This window comes from Patiria miniata, unplaced genomic scaffold (genome assembly GCF_015706575.1).
Source record: "Patiria miniata isolate m_02_andy unplaced genomic scaffold, ASM1570657v1 HiC_scaffold_20, whole genome shotgun sequence".
NCBI lineage: Eukaryota > Metazoa > Echinodermata > Asteroidea > Valvatida > Asterinidae > Patiria > Patiria miniata.
The window spans coordinates 38504932-38527079 of record NW_024037059.1 but is presented as its reverse complement, the minus strand read 5'-3'; the positions used below and the strand labels follow the sequence as shown (position 1 = coordinate 38527079).

Genomic DNA, 22148 nt, shown 5'->3' with positions numbered 1-22148 from the left:
TCCGTTTTGTCTGAGATAGAGTCAGAGAACCAGACTACAAGAACAACAATTTTTTTCAGCATCTGTGAACACAAAACTTTAAACAGGTCAGTGTAACAATATTTGCTATAAAATGCTAACCCCCAAATCCATCAATTTCTGAATATTACAGTAAAAGCAAATGTTGTATTATATTACCTTAAAATAAATGAGCTTATTTCAAAATTGTGTTTTCTCCATGTGCTTGCGTTGCCTTTGAGTCTATGGTGCCTTTTTAGGGGGGAAATGGGGGGGGGGGGCGCAGAACATCAAAAAAGTCATTAAGGATGCACTTTCACCCTCCAAAGTATCAGTTTGAGCAAAAATCTTCATCGAAACTTAATTCCGGAACGAGCGGTCGCCGCCCGTCCTTCGCCTGCCGTTTATATTCGCCTCCGGACCGTACACTGTTTGTTTAATTTCGCGCTGTTCGTAAGCCCGACTGTTGACAGATTCCGAGCCGGCGAATTCGGTTAATGGAACAACGTGGCGCGGCCCGCGAACATGACCAACAAAAAATGAAACATGAAGGACGGCACACCAAGTGGGCCAAGCGAAAACAAATACAGGCGAGGAAAATAATTGCCGTTTAAAAACCCTTATCCAAACTCAAGACAACTTTTTTTTCTACGAGCACAGAATTGACAAAGTTGTTTAGACATTCGCATCATTATTTCGCCACTAAAAGGCAGTTATATGTTAGATAAACATTAAACAACTTAAGCGCATAGAGTCTGATGCAAGATGATTAATGAGTTTCGGGGTACTGTAAACGCACAAGGGACTCGGGGCAAATCTATGATATTAGAGGGTTTTTCGATTAGTTAAAATGTTCAGACGGCAGAAATGAGATGGAGTCATTAATGAGTCTGCTTTTAGTGTTATTGCCTCGTTTAGGTGATTTATGTATGTTGCCCACTGCTTTGTTGTAATACGATGTTCGTTCAGGGCAAGCCATATACAGGACAGAAATAATTTATAGGTGAACGTGGCATCATTTTTTCCCTGTTAAGATGACATTATCGCGTAGTTACCAACGAATCGTATCTCGAAGTCGTATATTTAATTAAAGCAGAAACACCATACATTTATAAACAATAGGTTTAATAGCCAAAACTAATATCTTCTTTTTTTTATTATTAAATGTGGCTTTATGGGGGAAATTAAAGGTATACAAAAGGTCTAGTGTGCTTGCAAAGCAATTTGTTAAGTTTCATTTTGTTTCAGTGCTTTTCTACTATAGAAGGAATCGTTCGGCGCGGCCGTTATAGCACTCATAAAGATTCAATTTACAAACTGTAGTTCAACTTAAGTCTTGTTTACTTTTTGAAAAGGCTATGACCAAATAAGAAGTCAAAGACTTGTACAATTTGGTTTACATTGTATAAGTTACATTGCTTTGATTGCCAAAAAGCAGCGCTGCTATACGTTTTTTTTTATAAAAAAAAAAGCTCAAACGCTTCCGAAATGACCTACATTTAAAGGGGGGAGCAGAGACAATGACCAAAAACCATCTCAGACCACACAAGCTAGCCCAGGTCACCTGGCCGAATTGGGGTGGTCAGCCCTGGTCAGTCTACACACCTGATGACCGCTGATTGGGGCCACTGACACCCGGTCACTCAGTCGTCCGGTAACCCTTGATCTTTGCGCGCCGTGCCCGATCAGGTTAAACCGTACACCGGGGCTGTCCCCGTGTAAGAATTACACCTGCGTGGCCCGGGCCAAGCTTATTGAGATGCTAAACACAACAATTCTTGTATTTGATTTGTGATGATGTGATAGTTTGCCAACCGCTGATTGGCTAAACTTACCACAGTGACACAGTGGAGAATAGGCCTTTATACTATTTTTTTGAGTTGAATATATTTTTTTTGAAGGGCAAGATATTTCTAAAATTTAGTCGTTTGCAATCTTTGTATCTTAAAAAAAAAAGTTAGGACTTGATCGCATTCATTAATTTTTCCAAAATGTAATTCCTTGACTAATTCATTTGACATCCTGCTTTTAATGCTGTTCTGCTTTATCTGAAGTTCCCCTAAAGTTCAGTTGTCAAAATTAATTCAGTTCTTATTTCCAAGTAGCCCTCCCCGAGAAAAAAATAAAATTACCTGTAATTTCACAGTCAACTTTAAACACAACAACTAGTTCCGAGTTGTTATGATTACCAGTACCAGGCCTGTCCTTGACCGGGCTACTCGCCCAACTTTTCCCCCGTCCCGTGCCCGTACGTGACGGTACCGGGGCCCGGTTCGTTAACCGCAATCGGTGTTACCCGTAATATTTAGGCAACCGGGCCTCCACTGATGAGACCAATTTGCGAAGAGTCACGAACGAAACCATGATGGATTATTATAATAGTTTAGAGGGTTAAATCACACTCTGAAAGAAAACTAAAAATGCTAGATTACACTGCTTTGTGTGTTTCAGTAACGCTATACAGTATTAAATGACAACCCTATTATTGTGTAATTTCAACACCATACAGTGTAATTTAAACACCGTAGTATATCCATGCAGAACATGTATGCCTATATTAACCGCGGTTATAAAAGTGAAAGAAGTTTATATCATAATAGTTTTTGGTAAAGTCATTAATTTAACATATGGGTTTTAGGCACATTACGCAGTGTCGGCGAAAAGTATATGTTTCATCGATTTTCTAAAAATTTTTTTTAGAACATTGAACAATATTTACGACCTTTTCCGTTAATATGTTGACGATTTTATTGCTGCATTGCAAAAGAAATTACTCTATGTGACTATCAGAAAAAGTTGGGTTTCTATATAAGTTTCGTGATTTCTTTTCTCTTACACGGTTAATTTTTTTTAAATTTAAATTCCCACTTTTGAATTAAAATTAAAAATTCCTTTGATTTTTATTTAAAAACTGTTCTATTATTATCATGAGAAACTCTAGAAAAAAATCTGATTATCCTTAAATTTTTATTGATAACCTAGTTTTTAATCCGATCGAAGCCCATCGAATTCTGTTTTCTTCTTTGAACAGTGATAGAAGAAAACCCATAATTCAATTTACCCCCCCCCCCCAAAAACAAAAATGCAAAAAAATAGCAAAATATTAAAATTGTAAATTGAACAAATGCCAGTTTTCAATATAATCAAAACTGAAAGCCAGGACCAACTTTCGAAAAGAAATATTTGAGTGGTTCGTCATCTTCAACAAGAAGTAATTCCGAGCGACACGCAATTTTCACATCATCTTCAAGTTCACCATCCTGCCGGCAAAAATAGCAAAGTGGCGACAACTCATTGCCTGAAGAACTCCATACAATATCATCCCTCCAGTATTCACCAGGGTCTTGACATATGGAGGATTAGAAATCAAAACTTGGGAAACCTAAGAAGCCGTTGAAATTTCTTGCCGGGCTCCGCGAGACGGTACCGAAGACAGATCAAACGCACGCCCGGGGCACGGCGCATGCACCGGGCGCCGCCGGTCCGGCCTGATGGCACAACGCCAACTCGCGAGATAGGTGTTAAATGTTTATTATAGTTGGACATAACCAGTCCATTTAGGTGAGATGTTTCCCAGCTTTTGTTCAAGCAACGTATGTGGTTTGTTTCTCAAACTAAATTAAATTACCTTGAGGAATATTAGGCCCTACTTCTACAGTAAAATTAAAAATGGGGAAAAAGTAGGCCCTTTTTTGTTGGGCGGGGAGGGGGTAGCCATCAATTTCGTTGCGTAAAGTCAACAGTGGTCTGTGACAATTGTTGCCGAAAACCATTTCTCACACTCATTTATGGAGATAATTTTGTTAATGTTTGGTTTTTAGTAATGGCTGTTAATGCAATATTATTTTAATAATTTCATAGTATTTCTAATACTTTTTGAAATTACCCATTTGATTTGTAAAGATGGCCGTTGCTATAGTTTGCAATGGTAATTGGCAGACTATAGACCTTTCTTTTGTTTGTAAACATTGACGCCATTTTGGGCTGCCGCAAGTGCATAAATTGAAGCCGCGGTTGGCAACATATTTTTTTTCCAAACAATTTCCCATAACGCCCTCAATATATAGTAAAAAGGCATGTCTAGAAATTATGTTGTAGCTCTGTTGACAATGTTGAATTTCCAATAATCAAATAATATTTTGGTTATCTGTAATTACTATTCTTCATTTTTGCAGTGTTGGACCTTCCATAGTTTTGCAACCCGTGGTTCCGGGCAATACACTCTCTAAATTCCAAGAGTGAAATTAGGGACTAGACGTTTTAGAGTGAAAATCCCTCTCATTTTCGATTGAAATAGTCTGAAAAATGAAACACTTCACGAAGCCCGTGTGAAAACTCGATCTTTACGATTGAAGAAATTTCACTATAAAACGTCTAAGAGACGTTTATGGAATTAAGATAGTAATGTGCAGTTTGCCAACCAAGCATAGAAAGGTCTATACGACAGTGACGTATCCGTTTGTCTTCAGAAATTACTTGACTTTAAAAAGTAGGTCGGCTATTCCACACAGTCTTCTGATCACCAGCCAAGATGATCCTAGGCCTCACCCGATTTCCCCCCCCCCCCAAAGGCTTCACGCGGCATTCACACCCGATATAATAAGTGGGCGATGTTGTCTGGGGAATAGCGCCACCGCAATGGCATCGAATATCTGTGAGGGTTTCTTTTGAGGTGCGTCACGCGTCGTTGCAGATCTAGTTTAGAACTCTTCAAGATCGACGAGTGATGGCTCAATCTTCAATTCAGGAAAAAGGCTTTTCTAAAAAAAAGAAGAGATAGCTCATAAACTCCTCTTGTTTCTAAACCGGTCTACTCACATTTTCAGATGATACTAAAGTTACCAGTTTTGTGACATAGTACGCGTCGTCCGCAACATAATTATATTTATCCTTCGGTGCTGATTTTGTCATGCATAGTTTTTACAACTCACGGCAGTTTTATCAAGATGCCAAAGGCAGTATTGAAACACGGGTGTGGATGTCTAGACTTGCCTCTCAAGTCTGAACCCAAGCATCCTGTGCAGTATATCTTGCACAAATATGCGCCCTCTCGCGTCAGTTTCAAGCCAACATGTTAAACATGTTGAACATGTACATGTGAAATGTACATAAACATGTACTTCGCAAGTTCTTTTGCATGCGTAGTCATGACGAGCAGCGTTACATTTCAAGGTGATCATCATCCCTTCCTGACATCATTTCACCTGGAAGCAATTAATAATATTTATATCGAGACTAGCTGACCTTTGACACTCTCTCCATCCGTCCGTGAAACTCTCACACTCATAATTTTTCCCCGAGTAGTCATGTACGAGCTGAGAACCTGAACGCAGGAAGCGAAGAGCTTCGTTCGGTCGTAATCACCTCTACGGAGACAGTTTTATGGCCCGATCATCTTGGCGATGGCAGAAGGGATGAGGCTCCGTGAATTTACGACTTGATGCGAGGGGGGTTCTGACATGTAGCGCGTAAATCACGGGAGGTCATTGGTTGGTGGAATCGAGACTTGTCGCCATGGTGATTTAGAGTTGAAAACTGCTTTAACTTGAATGGGCCATTTGGAAAAACTCGGCGTCGTTTCATCTCTGGCTCCAAAATTATTTAGCTGCAAATTTTACTTGTTCGAACAATTAACTTGAAATCAATATCTTAAATATGTCTTCATTAATTAAAATGTACCGGTACAGGTCAGGATGCAATGTGTTTGATGTACAGCCGCAAATTGAGAAACACTCATTTAATGGGCCTACAGGAAAATGTTCTGTTTCAGTAATGTCAAACCCTTTAATGGCGGCAACATTCGAAAATATCCAGCTGTTCACAACGTTATAGCGGTTCAAAGAGATTCTTGAGCCACATTATGATCCTTATCCAGAGATTGGGCCGAGTTTTCAGAAATGGCGCATGTCTCATTTTTGATCATCTACTTCTACATCACTGCATATTATTTTTTTTCACCAATGTCAGTGTTCGCGTTACGCCTTGTAAAATTCCATCACTATATCTTCCATCGCCTTGGGATGCCTTCAGCCTACGGGGTCAATAAACCAGTTGCGCAGCCACCCAATATCCGAGTTTAAAAAAAAATGTCATCTGCGTGTCTCTCAGCAAGCCAGTCGGCCTAATTGTGCGGGACAGCCGCGGCATTATAGGCCCATGGCGCCCGGGACTAGTCCAGGCGGATCCCGGCACCGGGCGCCCCGTCAAGGGATACCGGGGGCAACGGCGGTTCTTGACCCGCCGGCGGGGTAAAGGGAGCATGCCTCCCGCTTCGATCTCCGTGCGCAAAACCCTGGGTGTTAGAGTAATGTTGTGAAGATGTGGAGAGAAGTCTGTGTGGATGCAAACTATAGTTGTATTTAGGCCTAATGATAAATTGATGAATAATGAACTAATTTCCTAAACACCATTTAACAGAATATGGGCAATTGTTACTCCATTTTTGCTCAGCGTTGTTCAAAACAGCATCGATGGACCTTTTGAAACAAATTCTTCCCAAAAACTGGTAAAAAAAATATCTTACTGAAATTCACTAAATATTGAGTCGATTTCATGTCAATCGTCGGACAGAATTACATTGCCCAACAATAACTACCAACTTTTAAAAAAATATTTAGCTCACTGCATTGATGAGATTTTTTGGCTCATCCCGTAATTAAAAAAAACAGTGGCTCTCTTGCAACCTTTATAACGATATTGTAGTCAGAATATCGTGTTCCTCTAGTTCTCGAGAACTCACCGAAAATCTATCATCATCAGCGTTCGAATATTGTTTCCCACTCACCGCCGCGGATATTTCCGTCCCGCCAATCCTAGCTAGATTTTTGACTGATTTCCAGGCGCACAAATCTGGCCATAATGCCTAGCTAGGTTCGACTGTTCCCTAGTCATCACTGACCACAGTTAGAGCTCTGAAATTTCCTTTAGGGTCACGGAAATATTTTGTAACTAACTGCTCCAAACTCTGAACTCCTTTTTCGAAGTCACCACTTCAACCATCAATGCAGTATTCAACATTGTGTGATCGATATCAGTGGAGGCCCCAAGTAGAGTGATAAATGATATTGGAAGCCGCCATGCACTTGAGAATCCGGTTAACGTCCAGTCGTCCGTCGACATTCGATAAAACGATGATTAATGATCGATACTGGGCCATTACACGCGCCATTTGCGCCCGACACGATACTCGTCAAATTTGGTTTGGATTGAGAGAAAAAAAACCGAGAATATTAATGATCGATACTAAGTAGGGGTGGGTTAGGGTGCATGACCTGCATGGTTATATATACGGCTTCGTATAATCAAAAGTTCGAATTTGTCGTCTGCCAGGGAACTTTCTCGCTAAGCTCTAGTTTTTAAAGCTCCGTAGCTGCCAATTCTGTTCTCCGGCATTCCATGCCAGCCCAGCCCTGCCGACTCATCCGTTGGACTCGCTATTAAGGTTTCTTTCTTGGCCTTTCACATACGGGAATGAAAAACTAAACTGCAAACCGTCGGACTGTAAAATCGAACGAGAAACTTTAGGTCTTCTTACTCGTGCATCATGGAAAGGAGCGAGAACTATTATTTGACATGGGTGGATAATTATACTGACTTTGAATCCCGAGAAAAATCGATGATGTCATAATTATACGAAATTGGCAATAAATATGGTGGCCGATGATCGACCTCTAAGATAATGACATTTCAAATATGCATTTTGCCCAAAATTGAAACATTCTATTGATAACAAAATATTGCTGCGTTTCTAGCACGAATTTGGCCTATAACACCATTCGTTCTAAGCAAAAAGAGTCAGGGCACCAGATCTTAAAATATAATCAGGTAGGAAACTCTCTCGCTTAAGTAAAAAAAAAAATCCAGTGGCCTGGGTTACATCACCGTTTTCATTTTGTCAACATGTCACTAATATTTTGTCAACGGTTTGCGTTGCTTTTTATTCATCTGCTATTTGATACTGACTTTTATTTTCCTGATGCGGAGGGATACATCCGCTGACGGATAACTTTCAGACAACAGATCAAGAACCAAGTGGCCATGGTGATATCGCTCCTCGCCAGTGCTGATATGGATGATTATTTTAGTTGCACCATCACATGAAATTGAAAAGAATGAATCGAAACAAAAATATACTTTCAGTGATGGTTTTTGGGTCTTTGTAAGGGTGACACCTTTTCATGAAAACAAAATCTAGTTGTGAACAATGATACGCAGTATACCTTAAATTTATAAAAAGCAAATAAGTTTGAAGACAAATTTATCTTGTTTTCGGCACAACAGGTCCATGTGGGATACCAAGCGGAAGTTCGCATCTGTTTTTCGGACATAATAATTTTACGAAAGACGTTTTGAAAAGTGCAAAAGCCCATTCTCTTTCCGTAATTTTTTTCTCTGAAAATAGTGTAAGTCAATCATTGAACAGTCGTCGTATTACAAAAAAAGTCAAACCGAGGCTATCAATATATCAGCCATTTATTACACTGATGGCCTTTTCGTTAAAAGTCATTTTCTGGGGGAACCTCGGTTCCTATGCTCATTTGAAACTGATGTATTTTGCCTCCGCCATTGTCTATTTCTCCTTTCGCTGCTTTTTGCTTTTTAGCTTTTCTGTTAAAACGTGAACTCGTCTTACGAAGGGTTCTCGTAGCCTCTTTCCTTAATGTAAAAAAGAAGAACAATACTGCCATCCCTGCCATTAGAAACTAAAGCATTGCTCTCTAAAGGGTTCAAGCGAGCCCACCATGCCACCGGGTGTCAGCGCGGCCAACGACCCTCCCCCAGCCCGTCCCGGCCCCCCATCCATCCATCCTCCCAGTCACGCTATGCTTATCACGAGCTCGCTGAAATGTCCAAGCAAAACTTCGACGCCGGTCTCGCATCGTTAAGAACTCAACTCTTTTTTTGTACTATAGATCTCTTTCCCCCTTTAACGAGGCTTGGCGATTGAAAGACGGAGAAGTCGTCACATCACTGGTCTAGTTTAGAGGCGTATATACATTCTTGAAACAAAAACATGACAATTAGTGACAATTAATACCGGTAGGAAATGAAATATTGTGCCCTTTTCTAAATGCTTGTCAGAATGGAGTGTCGTATAGATAATGTAATGCGACAGTTTACACTTATTTACAGTTCGGTACAGAAAACTAGCACATGACATTGCAGTGTAGAGCATATAGTATACAGTATACTGAAACAACACCAGATAGTAAAGTTTTGGATTGAGGTTTTGACAACCAAATAAACTTGTTTTAAATATTCTTTGAGACACAATTTAACCTGCTCACGTGACAGAAACACTGGCACGTTGTCGAATTTCTCAAGTACGCACGATAAAAAAAATCGAGAAGGTTTTCCTTGTTTGTTTCATTAAAATTGCGCCATTAACCGACGAACCAATCTCTGCTGAAAATGTTGAGACCGCTCAGATGAGCCCCGAGGTCTTTTTTTTTCAAATTAAACAATAATTATTGTCGTTCACATTTCCTTCTTTCCCTTCAAATGTCTTCTATTACTTCGTCAAATGATGCATTACACGTGATTACTAATTTCTGCAAATCAGATTATTGTTTCACGCTTCCATATTTTGTTCACGCGCAAAACGAGATAACAGATTTATAACTTAACGATATCAAACAAACTAAGCTCTCGGGAAATAAACAATATTAAATTTGTATTACAATTAGATTAATGAGGTGATAATACACCTTCCGTTTGTCTCTTGTTTCCCAACACCTGGTGCATTACTTAAGACAAAAGCACCGAACATGTGTGTATATAGGCCCTATTATCTGCTCAATTTTATTGAGTGTTTTGTAGTTTGATGTACATTTCCAGGCCCTTTCCCTGATCCCAGACTTGGGTCGGGGGGGGGGGTCTTGTCTTCAAATCCCAAAGTGGAATTTTTTATATCCGAGCGCGAAGCCCTGACGGCGTGGGGTGCGGGGCCCGCTCAATGGCCCCGGGAAAATGTTTGATTTTAGTTGCTCTGTGGTGCAATATGATGGTGTTTTGGGGTTTTTTTTTCGACCCCCCCCCCCCCCAAGCGTATGGGCCTGCATTTAGAGAATGAGTATCCTTCAGTATTGTCACAACAAAGTGCTATCTAATTTTAACAGATGTGGCCCTCCATAATAACAGGAGGACAAAGTGTTAAAATGCGCATCGTGTGCGGTTTGGGTATATAGTCAAGTGATGTAGTAGCTGTTATTTTGACAATATGAGCAAAACTTTGGGTTTTTTTGCCAAATATAGGCATTGCTATATTTGAAACCAATATAGAGGTACTTACAGACTAAAGGAAAAATACTGTCATCGTTGGTGTTCCAAACGTCGCCCTATACGGTATTTTGATAGCACAATTCTGAAAACATAGACTTTTTCTGTTAACTTTTTGACGAAGATTTGCACGCAAAGGAAAAGTATTATTATCGTTGTCACACCTGTCCCGTCTTGGCCTCCGTAGGTGAGGCTTCCAACTGTCCCACTCCGCGGGAAACCTTCTAAGCAGCTGTCGAGCGCTATGTGTCGAGGACTGTGATTGGTCCGATGGCTAATGCAATAATTTTACAGAATTTTCCTGTTCAAAGACCTTTGAACTTTCGAGGTGAACCTGTCTTTACAGAATTACCAAAATGTTGTAAACATTCTGTGTGTCTCGTTGTAATTTTTGCATGTTGGAGCTTCGGTTTCTTTTGATTCATCATTTAAATTTCTTCTTTGTCTCTTCCCATTTCAACTTTTTACAGAAATGGCCGATGCGGTCGCGGCTCTACGCAGGCGCGTTGCTGGGCTGCGTTCCCAACGCATCGTGAGTCCGTTCAAAACGAGTGCTTTCATTGGATGTGGACTCCAGTGTTCTTTCAGTGGGAGTGGAATGTTTCGAAGGAGCTGATTGGCTGCTCAGAATGATCAGCCAGTGACGTCGTGTGGACATCAGCCAATGACGAACTCGTGTTATGATGACAGAGAAGACTTTATACCAAAGATAAGGGACTCCTGCTGGTTCATGGAGGAGAGATTTGAACAATGTTGGCTGACAACAAAACATTTTTTTTTTAAATACAAAAGTGAGCAGAAAAACTGGTTGCTATGACTGACTATGAGTTCTTTCGTTATTCAAGTTTTAAGCCTTACAATAATTTGAGACATTACAAAGCATGCAGTCGAATGCATAGGCCTATAGTTAACGTCACTTGGTATACTCAATTGTCGTTGCGTGGACATTTTCTGCGTCAAATTTATTAATTTGTGGCTTCATTATGTGAAGCGCGTGGTTGGAAAGTCGACACTAAAACATTAGAATTCAAAATAATTAGGCATCAAATAATCCTCAGATACCCCAAAAAACAAACGCAATATAATTCCAATGCACGAATCATGAATATTTTTGTCTTTATATTTCCATTTTTGGCGCATAAAATTCTTCATTAAACAATGTATACGCTGCTACCCAGTTCCTATAGGAGATTGTTCTGAAATTGTATAAAAACCCACCGAAAAAAACCTTTCTTATAAATGTGTTATGGATTTTTGTAAATACTATTTATTTAATGTAAATGTAGATGTTTTTCAAATTAATATAGTAATGACTGCTCTCGTTAACCACATATAAAGGCGCAAACGCTTAAGGGATCTGCGTTAAAAATGGAAGTGGTATATTATTAATTAATCGAGGGGAAATGTTTTTGTTGAATTCATTTCATTTTGGGGGTTAAATCATTTTCCCAAATTTGTATACTTACTTGTTGTTGCTCATAAAAAATAGCAATTTTTAGTATGCGTCCGCCATATTATTTTTTCTCAAAGTTTAATTGCCCGGTGTCATATTAGATTTTTACTCCTATGAAATCTGGTCTCTCTTACCATATAATGGACTCTATAACACACGTGACTTGTGTCAATGTGTCTAAGTCTGTGCACTGAGGCATGCGCAATGGAACCGATGGGTCCGTAGTTATAGAGTCTAACTTTCACACTACTGTGACCGGACATTATAAAGGGTGACCCCCCAAAAGTTGTGCAAGCAGATACCCTTTAGTTTCTCAAAACTACTTAATATCATGAGCAGTCGTCTTGATGGAGCATATTTATTATACTCTTGTGTATTTCAGTGAAAATGCCATGGAAATCCGTTCATCTGAACCAGATATCTAACAGATTGTAAAAGCTGTTGGGTTTTTCACCCATTCCAATGGGATTTACACATCGGTTAGTGATATCAGTGCATCAGATTTTCACTCTGATGTAAATTAAGTTAACTGTGTAAATCCCATCCATTGAAATGGGTGGAAAACCCATAGCCTTATATAATCTGTTAGATCTCTGGTTTGCATGAACGGATTTCCATGGCATTTTCACTGATTATACACAAGAGTGTAATTAATATGCTCCATCAAGATGAAATACTCATGTTGAGTAGTTTTTGGTAAGTTAAAGGATATCTGCTTGCACAACTTTTGGGCTTACCCTGTACTGTTCACAGTGGACTAGTAATAAATAAGCCCGACCTGTTTAAAATATTTTTTTTAAACTATTTTCAAAAGTACTTATTTGTCAGTACAAGTTAATGGCACGTTACGAAGGACGAGTTTGCTAATTCAACACCTTGTTTTTGATGTTCTGATATAACGGTTCATTTTCCCCATCATTTCTGGAATTCAGAGTTTATCATTGTGTTCCAAGGTTACTTAGAGTCCTGTGTCAAATTTTAAGCTTGTAAATTATTTGTCATTATCGTATATTGTACAACTTTTGCTATATAATGAGCTATATTATTAAGTACGAAATTAAAAATCGTGATTGTTGTTTTTTTATCAATAAAAAAAATTGAGCATTTCATGTAGTGTTTTGCAAGCCTGTTCACCTTGACAAAAAAAATGACAAATTTGGTACTATGTAGTGCCAATTCTTCATGATAAAAAAAATAAATATTTAGGAATTTTTACCAATGTGTTATGCCCCAAGCGCCGAAAAATGCAATTTTTCCTATTGGCTCCGGGCTAAATAAGGGAGCCATTTTGTGTGCTAACCACTACACCTCCGGCCAAATTGAGGGGGAAATTTACATCTGTCCGAAGTGTGTTGGCGCTAGTCCCCGCTGTGACAGACTCGAGTCGGTACGAGTGAGCTGACGACACTAAACACCTGACGACAAGAAAGCAAGTCTACATATTTGGACAACAATTGGAATATCAGTGAAATGACAGGCCCGCTAGGAAAGGCATGAATTTGACAGAAATGTTCATCAGCGTGTTAAATCCCTTTCTGAAGAAGAGCTGTCTTATTCTGTTTTAAATAATCGGGAATTATGAGCATGTCATCTCATTGCGACGAACTCATTGGACGGATTCTTCTGAAAATCTCTCTCCAAGTCTGGCAGTCAGCTTGAACACACCTGAATTTTGGGCAAAGAATTTCACTCTGGAAATAGTTTACGCTCTTGCATCATTATAGTTGAATGTTCTTAAAATTTGCAAATGCATATCTTGTAGAAGACTTTTGCCAAAAGGTGTGATAACTGTGATAGACCGTGAAAGATGTAGGCAATATGTTACCGTAGTCAAGGATGCAGGTTTTGCTGTGTGGAGTGTCATGGCCTAGCGGTTAAGAGCACCGGACTCATGTTCTGGTGTTTTAGAGGCAACAGTGACGTGGGTTCGAGCCCGGGACACTTGTGCCCTTAAGTAAGGCACTTAACCATTCTTACTTCTTTCTTGCTTCATTCTTGCTTCTTGCTTCGTCCTTCGGATGGGACGAAAAGCCGGAGGTCCCGTGTGTTGTATATAAGGCCTAACGCACGTAAAAGAACCCAGTAATGCTTATCGCTAAGAGAAGGAGCTCGCCCCGGTGTTTCTGCTTTGCCGACTATATGATACAGATACAGATACAGATTCTAACGGAAAAACTGTTTCAAGCAATATTGAAAGAAATTGAGGGAGCAATATTCTTCCATTCTCCTCATAATATCAAATAGTTTTATTCTATTGCTTCCAAAGCCCATGTCAACGGAGCTTCCGTCCAAAACCACACGCCTTTAAGTGCATCTTTTACGGTAAAAGTGCCATGCATTTTTTTTTTGGGGGGGGAGGGCATCGTGGTTTTAAGAAAGGGGGTCAATGGTCCTTCGGGCATGCATCCACGGGTTACATATTATTTTCTTTCCTGAGCTCCGCTCTCTGATGTGGGGCATGGCCACCCGCGGTATTGCCGCTCACTCCCGCTGCAGTTGTTGTTGCGGTAGAGCGGGTTATGAAACACAACATGTGTCGTGGTTTGTACGGTCAGTAGTTTGTGGATTGGATGACCGGTTTGCGGGTGGTTTAGCAGAATCAGAGAGTTTATAACTTACCAAATAAATGTCCCATAACCACAACCTTCTTCACGCCGGCCTTTGGACATCATATATTGATCTTGACCTTTGGCATTTAGCTTCCAAATTCAGTTGTCTCTGCATGCCCGGGGTTCCAATATTAAGCTGTATGTCAGGATTTCGTTCCAAATCGAGTTATAATCGTAATAAATTGTTTGTTTTAGCCTTAGTTGTCTCAACCTCGGTCCCATGGTGTCGAGTGTAGTACGCTCCCATTTCTTAGTGGGGAGGTTGAAACTAAAGTTAGCCCTGGGAACGTGGTGTTAATGGTTCGGTCTTGCCTCATTAATCTCTCGCTACAACCAAGGATAATATTCTACATTTCAAAATGCTTCTTTGAGGTTTTATGGCAGTAGGCCTACGTACATGAATGTCCAGTGCATAAATTAATCAAAGCAATTTCAGCTCCATCAGTAGCTTTGTGAAATCGCCTGCTCAGCAATTCCGAGACTTGAACTTTGAAAATTTCACGATGTGCTTTAAAACACTTCTTCAGTATGCAGCCTCGCCCACTTAGCACTTATATTATGCGTCATCAACACGTAATTGGCAATCGTCGCAGCGGGGGCACGAGTTTCGAAGCCAGCGTACTTTGCGAGATGGACCCCGCCGTATAGTGCACTCATCCCACCGGGTCATTTTCCGGTGTTTTCACGCTAAACGTTCCGGTGTTTACTCTACCCGTATTATTTTCGTATTACTGCCGCATCAGTCAGACAGCGAGGAGACGTTGATGAATGTGCACCGTAGTCGTGGGTGATTGTTTGTCTAAGGGGGATTTTAATACTCCATTTTTCTCCAACTAAATAGTTATTAGGAAAGTGATTTTCTGCAGGGATATGTAAACTCGAAGCCAGAGTTATAAAGTGTTTTTATAAGAATGACAGGAGCGGAGAAAATGTCGAAGATTATCCAAGTACACAATGTAAACATTATTTTTATTTCTTTGTGTATCGATATTTGTCACTTGAGCAAAAGACTCCTTTAAAATCGTAACTCCATTTACATACAATTAGCTTCGAATTATTTTAGGTAAGGTATAACAAGAGGAAAATGAATGCAAGGATCAAAACCGTTCGGTGAAGCAGAAGATTTTCAGACCCTATTCTTAGGATTCACTAAATGGATTTCGAGGGGCCTACAAAAAAACTGCTGAAAGAGTAAAAGAGTAAAAAAATGTTACCTCAATTTAACCTCAATGTAACCTATTATTATTGTTACTATTTATTTTCATTTAATTACAGTGTTCGTGTAGTACTTGGGGGGGGGGGGCAAATAAACCAAACTTTTAAATTAAAATTGTCATAAAAAGCCGTATCATCTCCGAGTGATCCCCATTAAATTTTGTTATTTCCCAGGTCTGTATCGTGACTTTGGGCATGATCCCTGGCTGTATGGCATATGGGTTGATGGCTTATAGTGCCCCTTGAACAAAGATGTTGACTAATTGGGGAACCGCCAACATAGGGCTGGATAGCTCAGTTGGTAGAACACCGGAGCGGCTATCCAGAGGCAAGGGCGGATCCAGAACACAATTTCGGGGGGGGAGCCAAAAAAAAAAATTGGTCCCCCCAAAAAGTGGGTCAAAAAATTACGGCGTGGGGTTCGGGGCCCGCTTAAGGGCCCCGAAAAATTTTTGGATTCTAGATGCTCTGTGGTGCGATCTGAGGCAATTTCTGACCACCTTAACCAATGTTTTTTGAGGAAAAGATGGTGGTGTACTCATTGCCTGCCTTTATTGCGATGTCACATTAAAAAAAAAAAAAAATGGTTTCGTTTTAGGGGGGGGGGCCATGGCCCCCTTTGCCCCCCCCCCCGATCCGCCCTTGTCCAGAGGTCGCAGGTTCAAACCCCACTCCAGTCAATTTCTTTCTTCAACTTTTCATTTTTTGTTCAAATTAAATGTTTAAACAATATTAGATGAAGTTTCTAGAGCTATCGATTATTTTTTGTCATCTTTTCAGATTAAACCCAAATCGTCTGTCTCTCATGCATTCTGCAACTACACCCTCGTAAAAGTACAGCATCATATTGTATTTCATTCTCCAGGCTTCGAAAGTTATTTCCATAACAGTACCGCCCGTGGTTGTTTGCTAACACTTGACGTCGCAATGAAAACAAAATGCACATTTTACTCGCGGATTTCGCACCCGCCGGTGCCTCGAGAATTTTCTGGTAGACTTAAACGGTGCTGTTATGTTTTTGGAATAGTTTCTTGATTGTACGTGACGCGTACCCCGGGCGTTAGATGAAACTCGAACCGATGTTGGCGTTGACAGGACTAACATAAATTGCGTCACTTTGTCGCCAGGCTGAACTTTGGGAAGAAGAGTTCACTTTACTCCGTCTGAATATAAGGAAATGCGCCTCAGAGAAAGCCTTTTACCCTCAACAAAAATGCCAAACTTTTTATTGTTATGTAGCACCCTTTCTGTCGTTTGTCGGACATAAATAACGGAAAACAAGCTGTAAAATTGACATAGCGCCCTCTCTTTTAAAATAGGGAAGTGTAAACCGTTAACATGTTCTAGCGCCCTCAATATCAATTGCATTTATTCACTACGAAGAAAATAAAATACGAACCGTTAATTTGATATAGCGCCCTCTTTTACATATTAATACCAGTCGTATGCTGGATTGAAATTTCACCCAAGCGAACAAAACAAACGTTGCTTGAACAATTACCTAATAGATACAAGTAATACTGATATGAAATCTCGCCTAGTAATTGGTCATGACAAGGAAAATAAGCCTATAAAAAAAGTTTAATAAACAAAGGTTGTTGTCGTGGAGAAAAAACCGCCTAAAATGAAGTCCCAGTCTGCAGAAATTCTTCATGATGATTGAACAAGCAGTAACAAAACACACGTTGCTTGAACAATAACTTAATAAATAGCTGTCGTACTTATATGGAATCTCGCCTAGTGATTGGTCATGACTGGTACAACAAGCTTATAAAGTATTCAGAAAAACAAAGTTGTCGTCATTGAAAATTATTTGCTGTCATCACGGAGAAAAACCTGCCTAAAATGAAGTCCCAGTCTGCAGAAATTCTTCATGACTATTTATCATGGAGAAACAACACACATGTTGCTTGAACAATAACTTATTAAATACATGTTGCACTGATATGAAATATCGGCTACTGATTGGGCATGAATGGTAAAACAAGCATATAAAGTATTAAAACAAACAAAGGTTGTCGTCACTGAAAATAATTTTTGTCATCACGAAGAAAAACCTGCCTAAATGAAGTCCCAGTCTGCAGAAATTCTTCCTGCCCATTGAACACGCAGAAACAACACTCACGTTGCTTGAACAATAACTTATTCATTACTTGTCGTACTGATAATAAATCTCGTCTAGTGATTGGCTATGACTGGCAAAAACTAGCCTATAAAGTATTAAGACAAACAAAGGTTGTCGTCATTGAAAATAAATTTGGGTCATCACGGAGAAAAACCTGCCTAAAATGAAGTCCCAGTCTGCAGAAATTCTTCATGACTATTTAACACGCAGAAACAACATACACGTTGCTTGAACAATAACGTATTAACAACATGTCGCGCTGATATGAAATCTCGCCTAGTGATTGGCCATGACTGGCAAAACTAGTCTATAAAGTATTAAGACAAACAAAGGTTGTCGCCATTGAAAATAAATTTGTGTCATCACGGAGAAAAACCTGCCTAAAATGAAGTCCCGGTCTACAGAAATTCTTCATGACTATTTAACACACAGAAACAACACACATGTTGCTTGAACAATAATTTATTCAATACCTGTCGTACTGATATGAAATCTCGGCTAGTGATTGATAATGACTGGTAAAACAAGCATATAAAGTATTATAACAAACAAAGGTTGTCGTCACTGAAAATAAATTTTGTCATCACGAAGAAAAACCTGCCTAAAATGAAGTCCTAGTCTACAAAAATTCTTCATGACTATTTAACACGCAGAAACAACACTCAAGTTACTTGAACAATAACTTATTAAATACCTGTCGCACTGATATGAAATCTCGCCTAGTGATTGGGCATGACTGGTTGAACAAGTCTATAAAGTATAAAGACAAAAAAAGAATGTTGTTTTCATTGAAAACTAATTTTTGTCATCACGGAGACAAAACTGCCTAATGAAGTCTCAGTCCACAGAAATTCTTCCTGACAGAAACCATTAACATGATATAGCGCCCTCTTTTTCCCCAGAAAAGGATCATCATAACAAAAAGTAAGGAGGGGTGTTCATTATATATCACTCATATAGTAGTATCCTTATCAAATTAATTTTTAAACATATTAATTTGAAAGACAACGTGGTATCTTTAGTTTTTCAAATAAAAGAGGTATCTAGCTGTTATTGATTTTTTATTTTATAATTATTATCCCGCGTTATTAAAGAGACTGCTTCTTCTGACCCTATTAATTTTAGAAATGAATTCGTCCAAAACTTTTATGACGTCACCTCACCGAGCAGACGACAAAAACAAAATGGCCGCAAGTAGAGAGTGTAGCTCCAGTAAGTGGGAGAAATTGATTGAATTGCAGGAGATTTTGCAACGAGAAGAGAAGATCAAGCAGATAAAACGGAGGTGTTTTTCTGATAACAATTGTGGGACTGGTAGTGGTACTAGCGAACTTTCAACAACGAGAACACGCAACGTTTCAAGGTAACAGCAACAAATGAACCAAAGAAAATGTCGCCGGTTTTTATTTCTAGGCCTATACTGCGGGGCTCAAAACTTAAAATCAATTAAAACTGCTTTTGAACTTTTCAAAACTATCGGCCTTACCGTAAACTTTGTGTCCAAATTTGTCCAGATTGTTCCCGCTCGAGACTCCATAAACCCAAACTGGACGGCAAAAAAATTAGGAAAAAAATGTTGCAACCTGACGCCACTTTTTTCTTCATAAAGGCTAGGCTATCATCTCAATGAAGGTCATTCAATTGCAAAAATTATGATGAATCTGGGACTGAGAAATATTTTCAATTTTGTTAGGAAATACTTAGAAAATTTTCTTGACTCTCCAGGCCGCCTATGTCTTAATTTTCTCCTCCAATTCCAACACCTTTATGACAACTCATTCCAGAAAAATTAATGACACTTTGTTGATGTTTATGCGGGTTTTTTTTTTTAATTGCAGAGAGGATGTTTTGAGACAGCTGGAAAGTGTGATTGAGGATATTTTGACGAGCATATCTCATCAACAGCCACCCTTACTGACGTACAACAGCAGAAGCAGATGGGATAATATTCAGTAAGTTCTTAAGGAACTTGATTTACTGTAGTGTTGTAGTTGGCAAATTTCAAACATAAGTTTGTGAAAAGAATGTTCTTGCTTTTAATTAAAGTGTTGATGATCGTGTAGTTACGATCAAATTACAGTCACAAGTGTTTTTTATCATTAAAAAATGACCTTTTCAACCTACAGTGGACTTCTTTCAATTAGAATGACACCTTTTTGGGTAATTTGAACAGTTTCTTAGGGGGTACGTGGTTTACAGTTGGTGCCATGCGATTCAGCGCACCTTGCCCGTTCACAGTACATTGTGGCAAGCGCCATCTTTGCGTTTTGTCGTTGTCATCATCATTTTACCCCCAATTTCCCTCAAAAATTCAAAACCTTGCCCTCTATCTATGATTTACTTGCATGTTCTTAATGTTGCCAAGTAGTTTGGTAGGTCAAATAAATGATTTTGTTCTCTACAGGAGGAAACTGGGCCCGTAACAACATGACGCCAACATGTTCGAAGTGGATGACATCTAAATTCATCTTTTTTTTTAAATACATTTTTTTCCAAATGCTGAATGTTCTGTATGATATAAGGTACATGATACCATTCCCTCTTGGAACTGTTTTTAAACTTGAATGAGGTTTAAAAACACTATGTTTGTTATTTTTCTTTTAGATTCACAGATGACGTAGGTCTAGAGATGAAAGGCAAACCAGCCCTCACAGAGGTTCGGTTTGATGCAGCCAACTCGGTGAAGAAATTTGGTCAGTAACTGTCAGTAGGAGTGCTCTTGCTCCTTACCGACACTTATAGGCAAAAATAATTGCAGATATTACTTATTAGCATAACCTGTACCCTGTTGTACGCATGCAGTGAAGGTTGTAGGATCTAACTAACCTAAAAAGAAAGCCAATGGCATTTTCTTGAAGCATACTGAATTTTGTAGGTTTAAATAGTGTTGGTTTTTGTTTTTTTTAATTGACAGGTTGACTATTATAAATATGGACCTGATTTTTCTGGCTGCATGATTAATGTTCCACAGTTTGTTAATTTTGCTGATTGATTCCTTTACAGGCATCACTTTGAGAGTCGTGGCCATGTGTTACACACTTGTCCAAAGCAACACGTACTCAACAAAACGGTGAGTATAAAACTGTGGTATATACAATGATATGGCTTTGCTACTTTTTCCAGAGAAAAAAATGTCCACGAGCAAGGCACTTTACCCCTATTTTCCTAAGGTCTGATGGGAGGGTCAGGGTTCCAATCCTGCTGATGGCAGTGTTTTGTGTCCATGGGCAAGACACTTTACCCGTATTTTCCTTAGGTCTGATGGGAGGGTCAGGGGTTAACCAATCCCGCTAATGGCAGCGGTTTGTGTCCACGAGCAAGGCACTTTACCCCTATTTTCCTAAAGTCTGATGGGAGGGTCAGGGGTTCCAATCCTGCTAATGGCAGTGTTTTGTGTCCATGGGCAAGGCACTTTACCCCTATTTTCCTAAGGTCTGATGGGAGGGTCAGGGGTTAACCAATCCTGCTAATGGCAGCGGTTTGTGTCCACGAGCAAGGCACTTTACCCCTTTTTTCCTCAAGTCTAATGGGAGGGTCAGGGGTTCCAATCCAACTAATGGCAGTGTTCTGTTTCCACGGGCTAGGTACTTTACCCCTATTTTCCTTTCTCCACATAGGAATACAAATCGGCACCGGCATTAGCCTTTGATAGACTGGCATCCTATCAAAAAGGAATCAAAATAGATTCAGTTGTTTCCTGCTAAAAATATTTTAAATTTTTTTTAAAAACATACAATAGCAATCCGCTCAGGACGGACTTTTACCAAATCCAATATCTTTTTAAAAAAAATACGGTTGACTTTTTTGTATTTGTCACAGAGATCTGTACTACAATGACACCAAGTTGTTTGGAAGCCAGTCCACGCTGGATGAGACGATGGAGAACATTTGCTGCATGTTGAATGTTCCAAGGAGAAGTTTGCATGTGGTGCGTGATCATTTCATAATATTCTGAAGTCACTTTCGAGGTGGAATAAATATGTACAGCTACTTGACAGTAAAGAAATGAACTAAAATTATGGTCATTGTATTTTTAGCTTGCCACTTCAAAAGGGTTCATTGCTGGCGATCTGAAGTTCACTGAAGTCGATGGCAATCACGTTGACTGTAGCACCTCAAAAACTGTAAGTGGCTAACATCAGGACAAAAACATTCAACTGTAATTCTAAAAACTGACTTAAAGTGTCCAAATTTTGTTATAGAGTTCAAAATTCATCAGTCATGTATTTAAAAAAAATTCATTATCAATTCAATATTTTATTCACGTCGAAAATATTTGGTTTACTTCCAGGGCGTACTTGTACCTGTCCATGTACAGGACATTAGCAGTATCCTTTGAAAAATAAATTGCAGTTTTCAAACCAAGTTTTAAAGGTAATATGCAACAGTTGCTTTTGCTGTAATTTTCAGAAATGGATGGATTTGGGGGTTAGTATTTTATAGCAAATATTGTTACACTGATCTGTTTAAA

At 39.3% G+C, this 22148-nt stretch overlaps 1 protein-coding gene across 2 annotated transcripts in view; it reads left to right on the top strand.

Annotated features, from left to right (window-relative positions):
- Positions 1-22148, top strand: part of LOC119729050 (meiotic recombination protein SPO11-like) — a 35798-nt gene that overhangs the window by 8178 nt on the left and 5472 nt on the right. Inside the window, exons 1-7 of one of the 2 annotated variants that reach the window (XM_038201551.1) lie at positions 18819-19040; positions 19516-19629; positions 20282-20370; positions 20681-20747; positions 21497-21605; positions 21715-21801; positions 21969-22005. In XM_038201551.1, coding sequence (XP_038057479.1) covers positions 18826-19040; positions 19516-19629; positions 20282-20370; positions 20681-20747; positions 21497-21605; positions 21715-21801; positions 21969-22005 — 718 coding nt within the window. In that variant the 5' untranslated portion in view covers positions 18819-18825. Of the gene's footprint in view, positions 1-18818; positions 19041-19515; positions 19630-20281; positions 20371-20680; positions 20748-21496; positions 21606-21714; positions 21802-21968; positions 22006-22148 lie in introns of those variants that run through there. The other variant, XM_038201552.1, reaches the window with a different exon arrangement.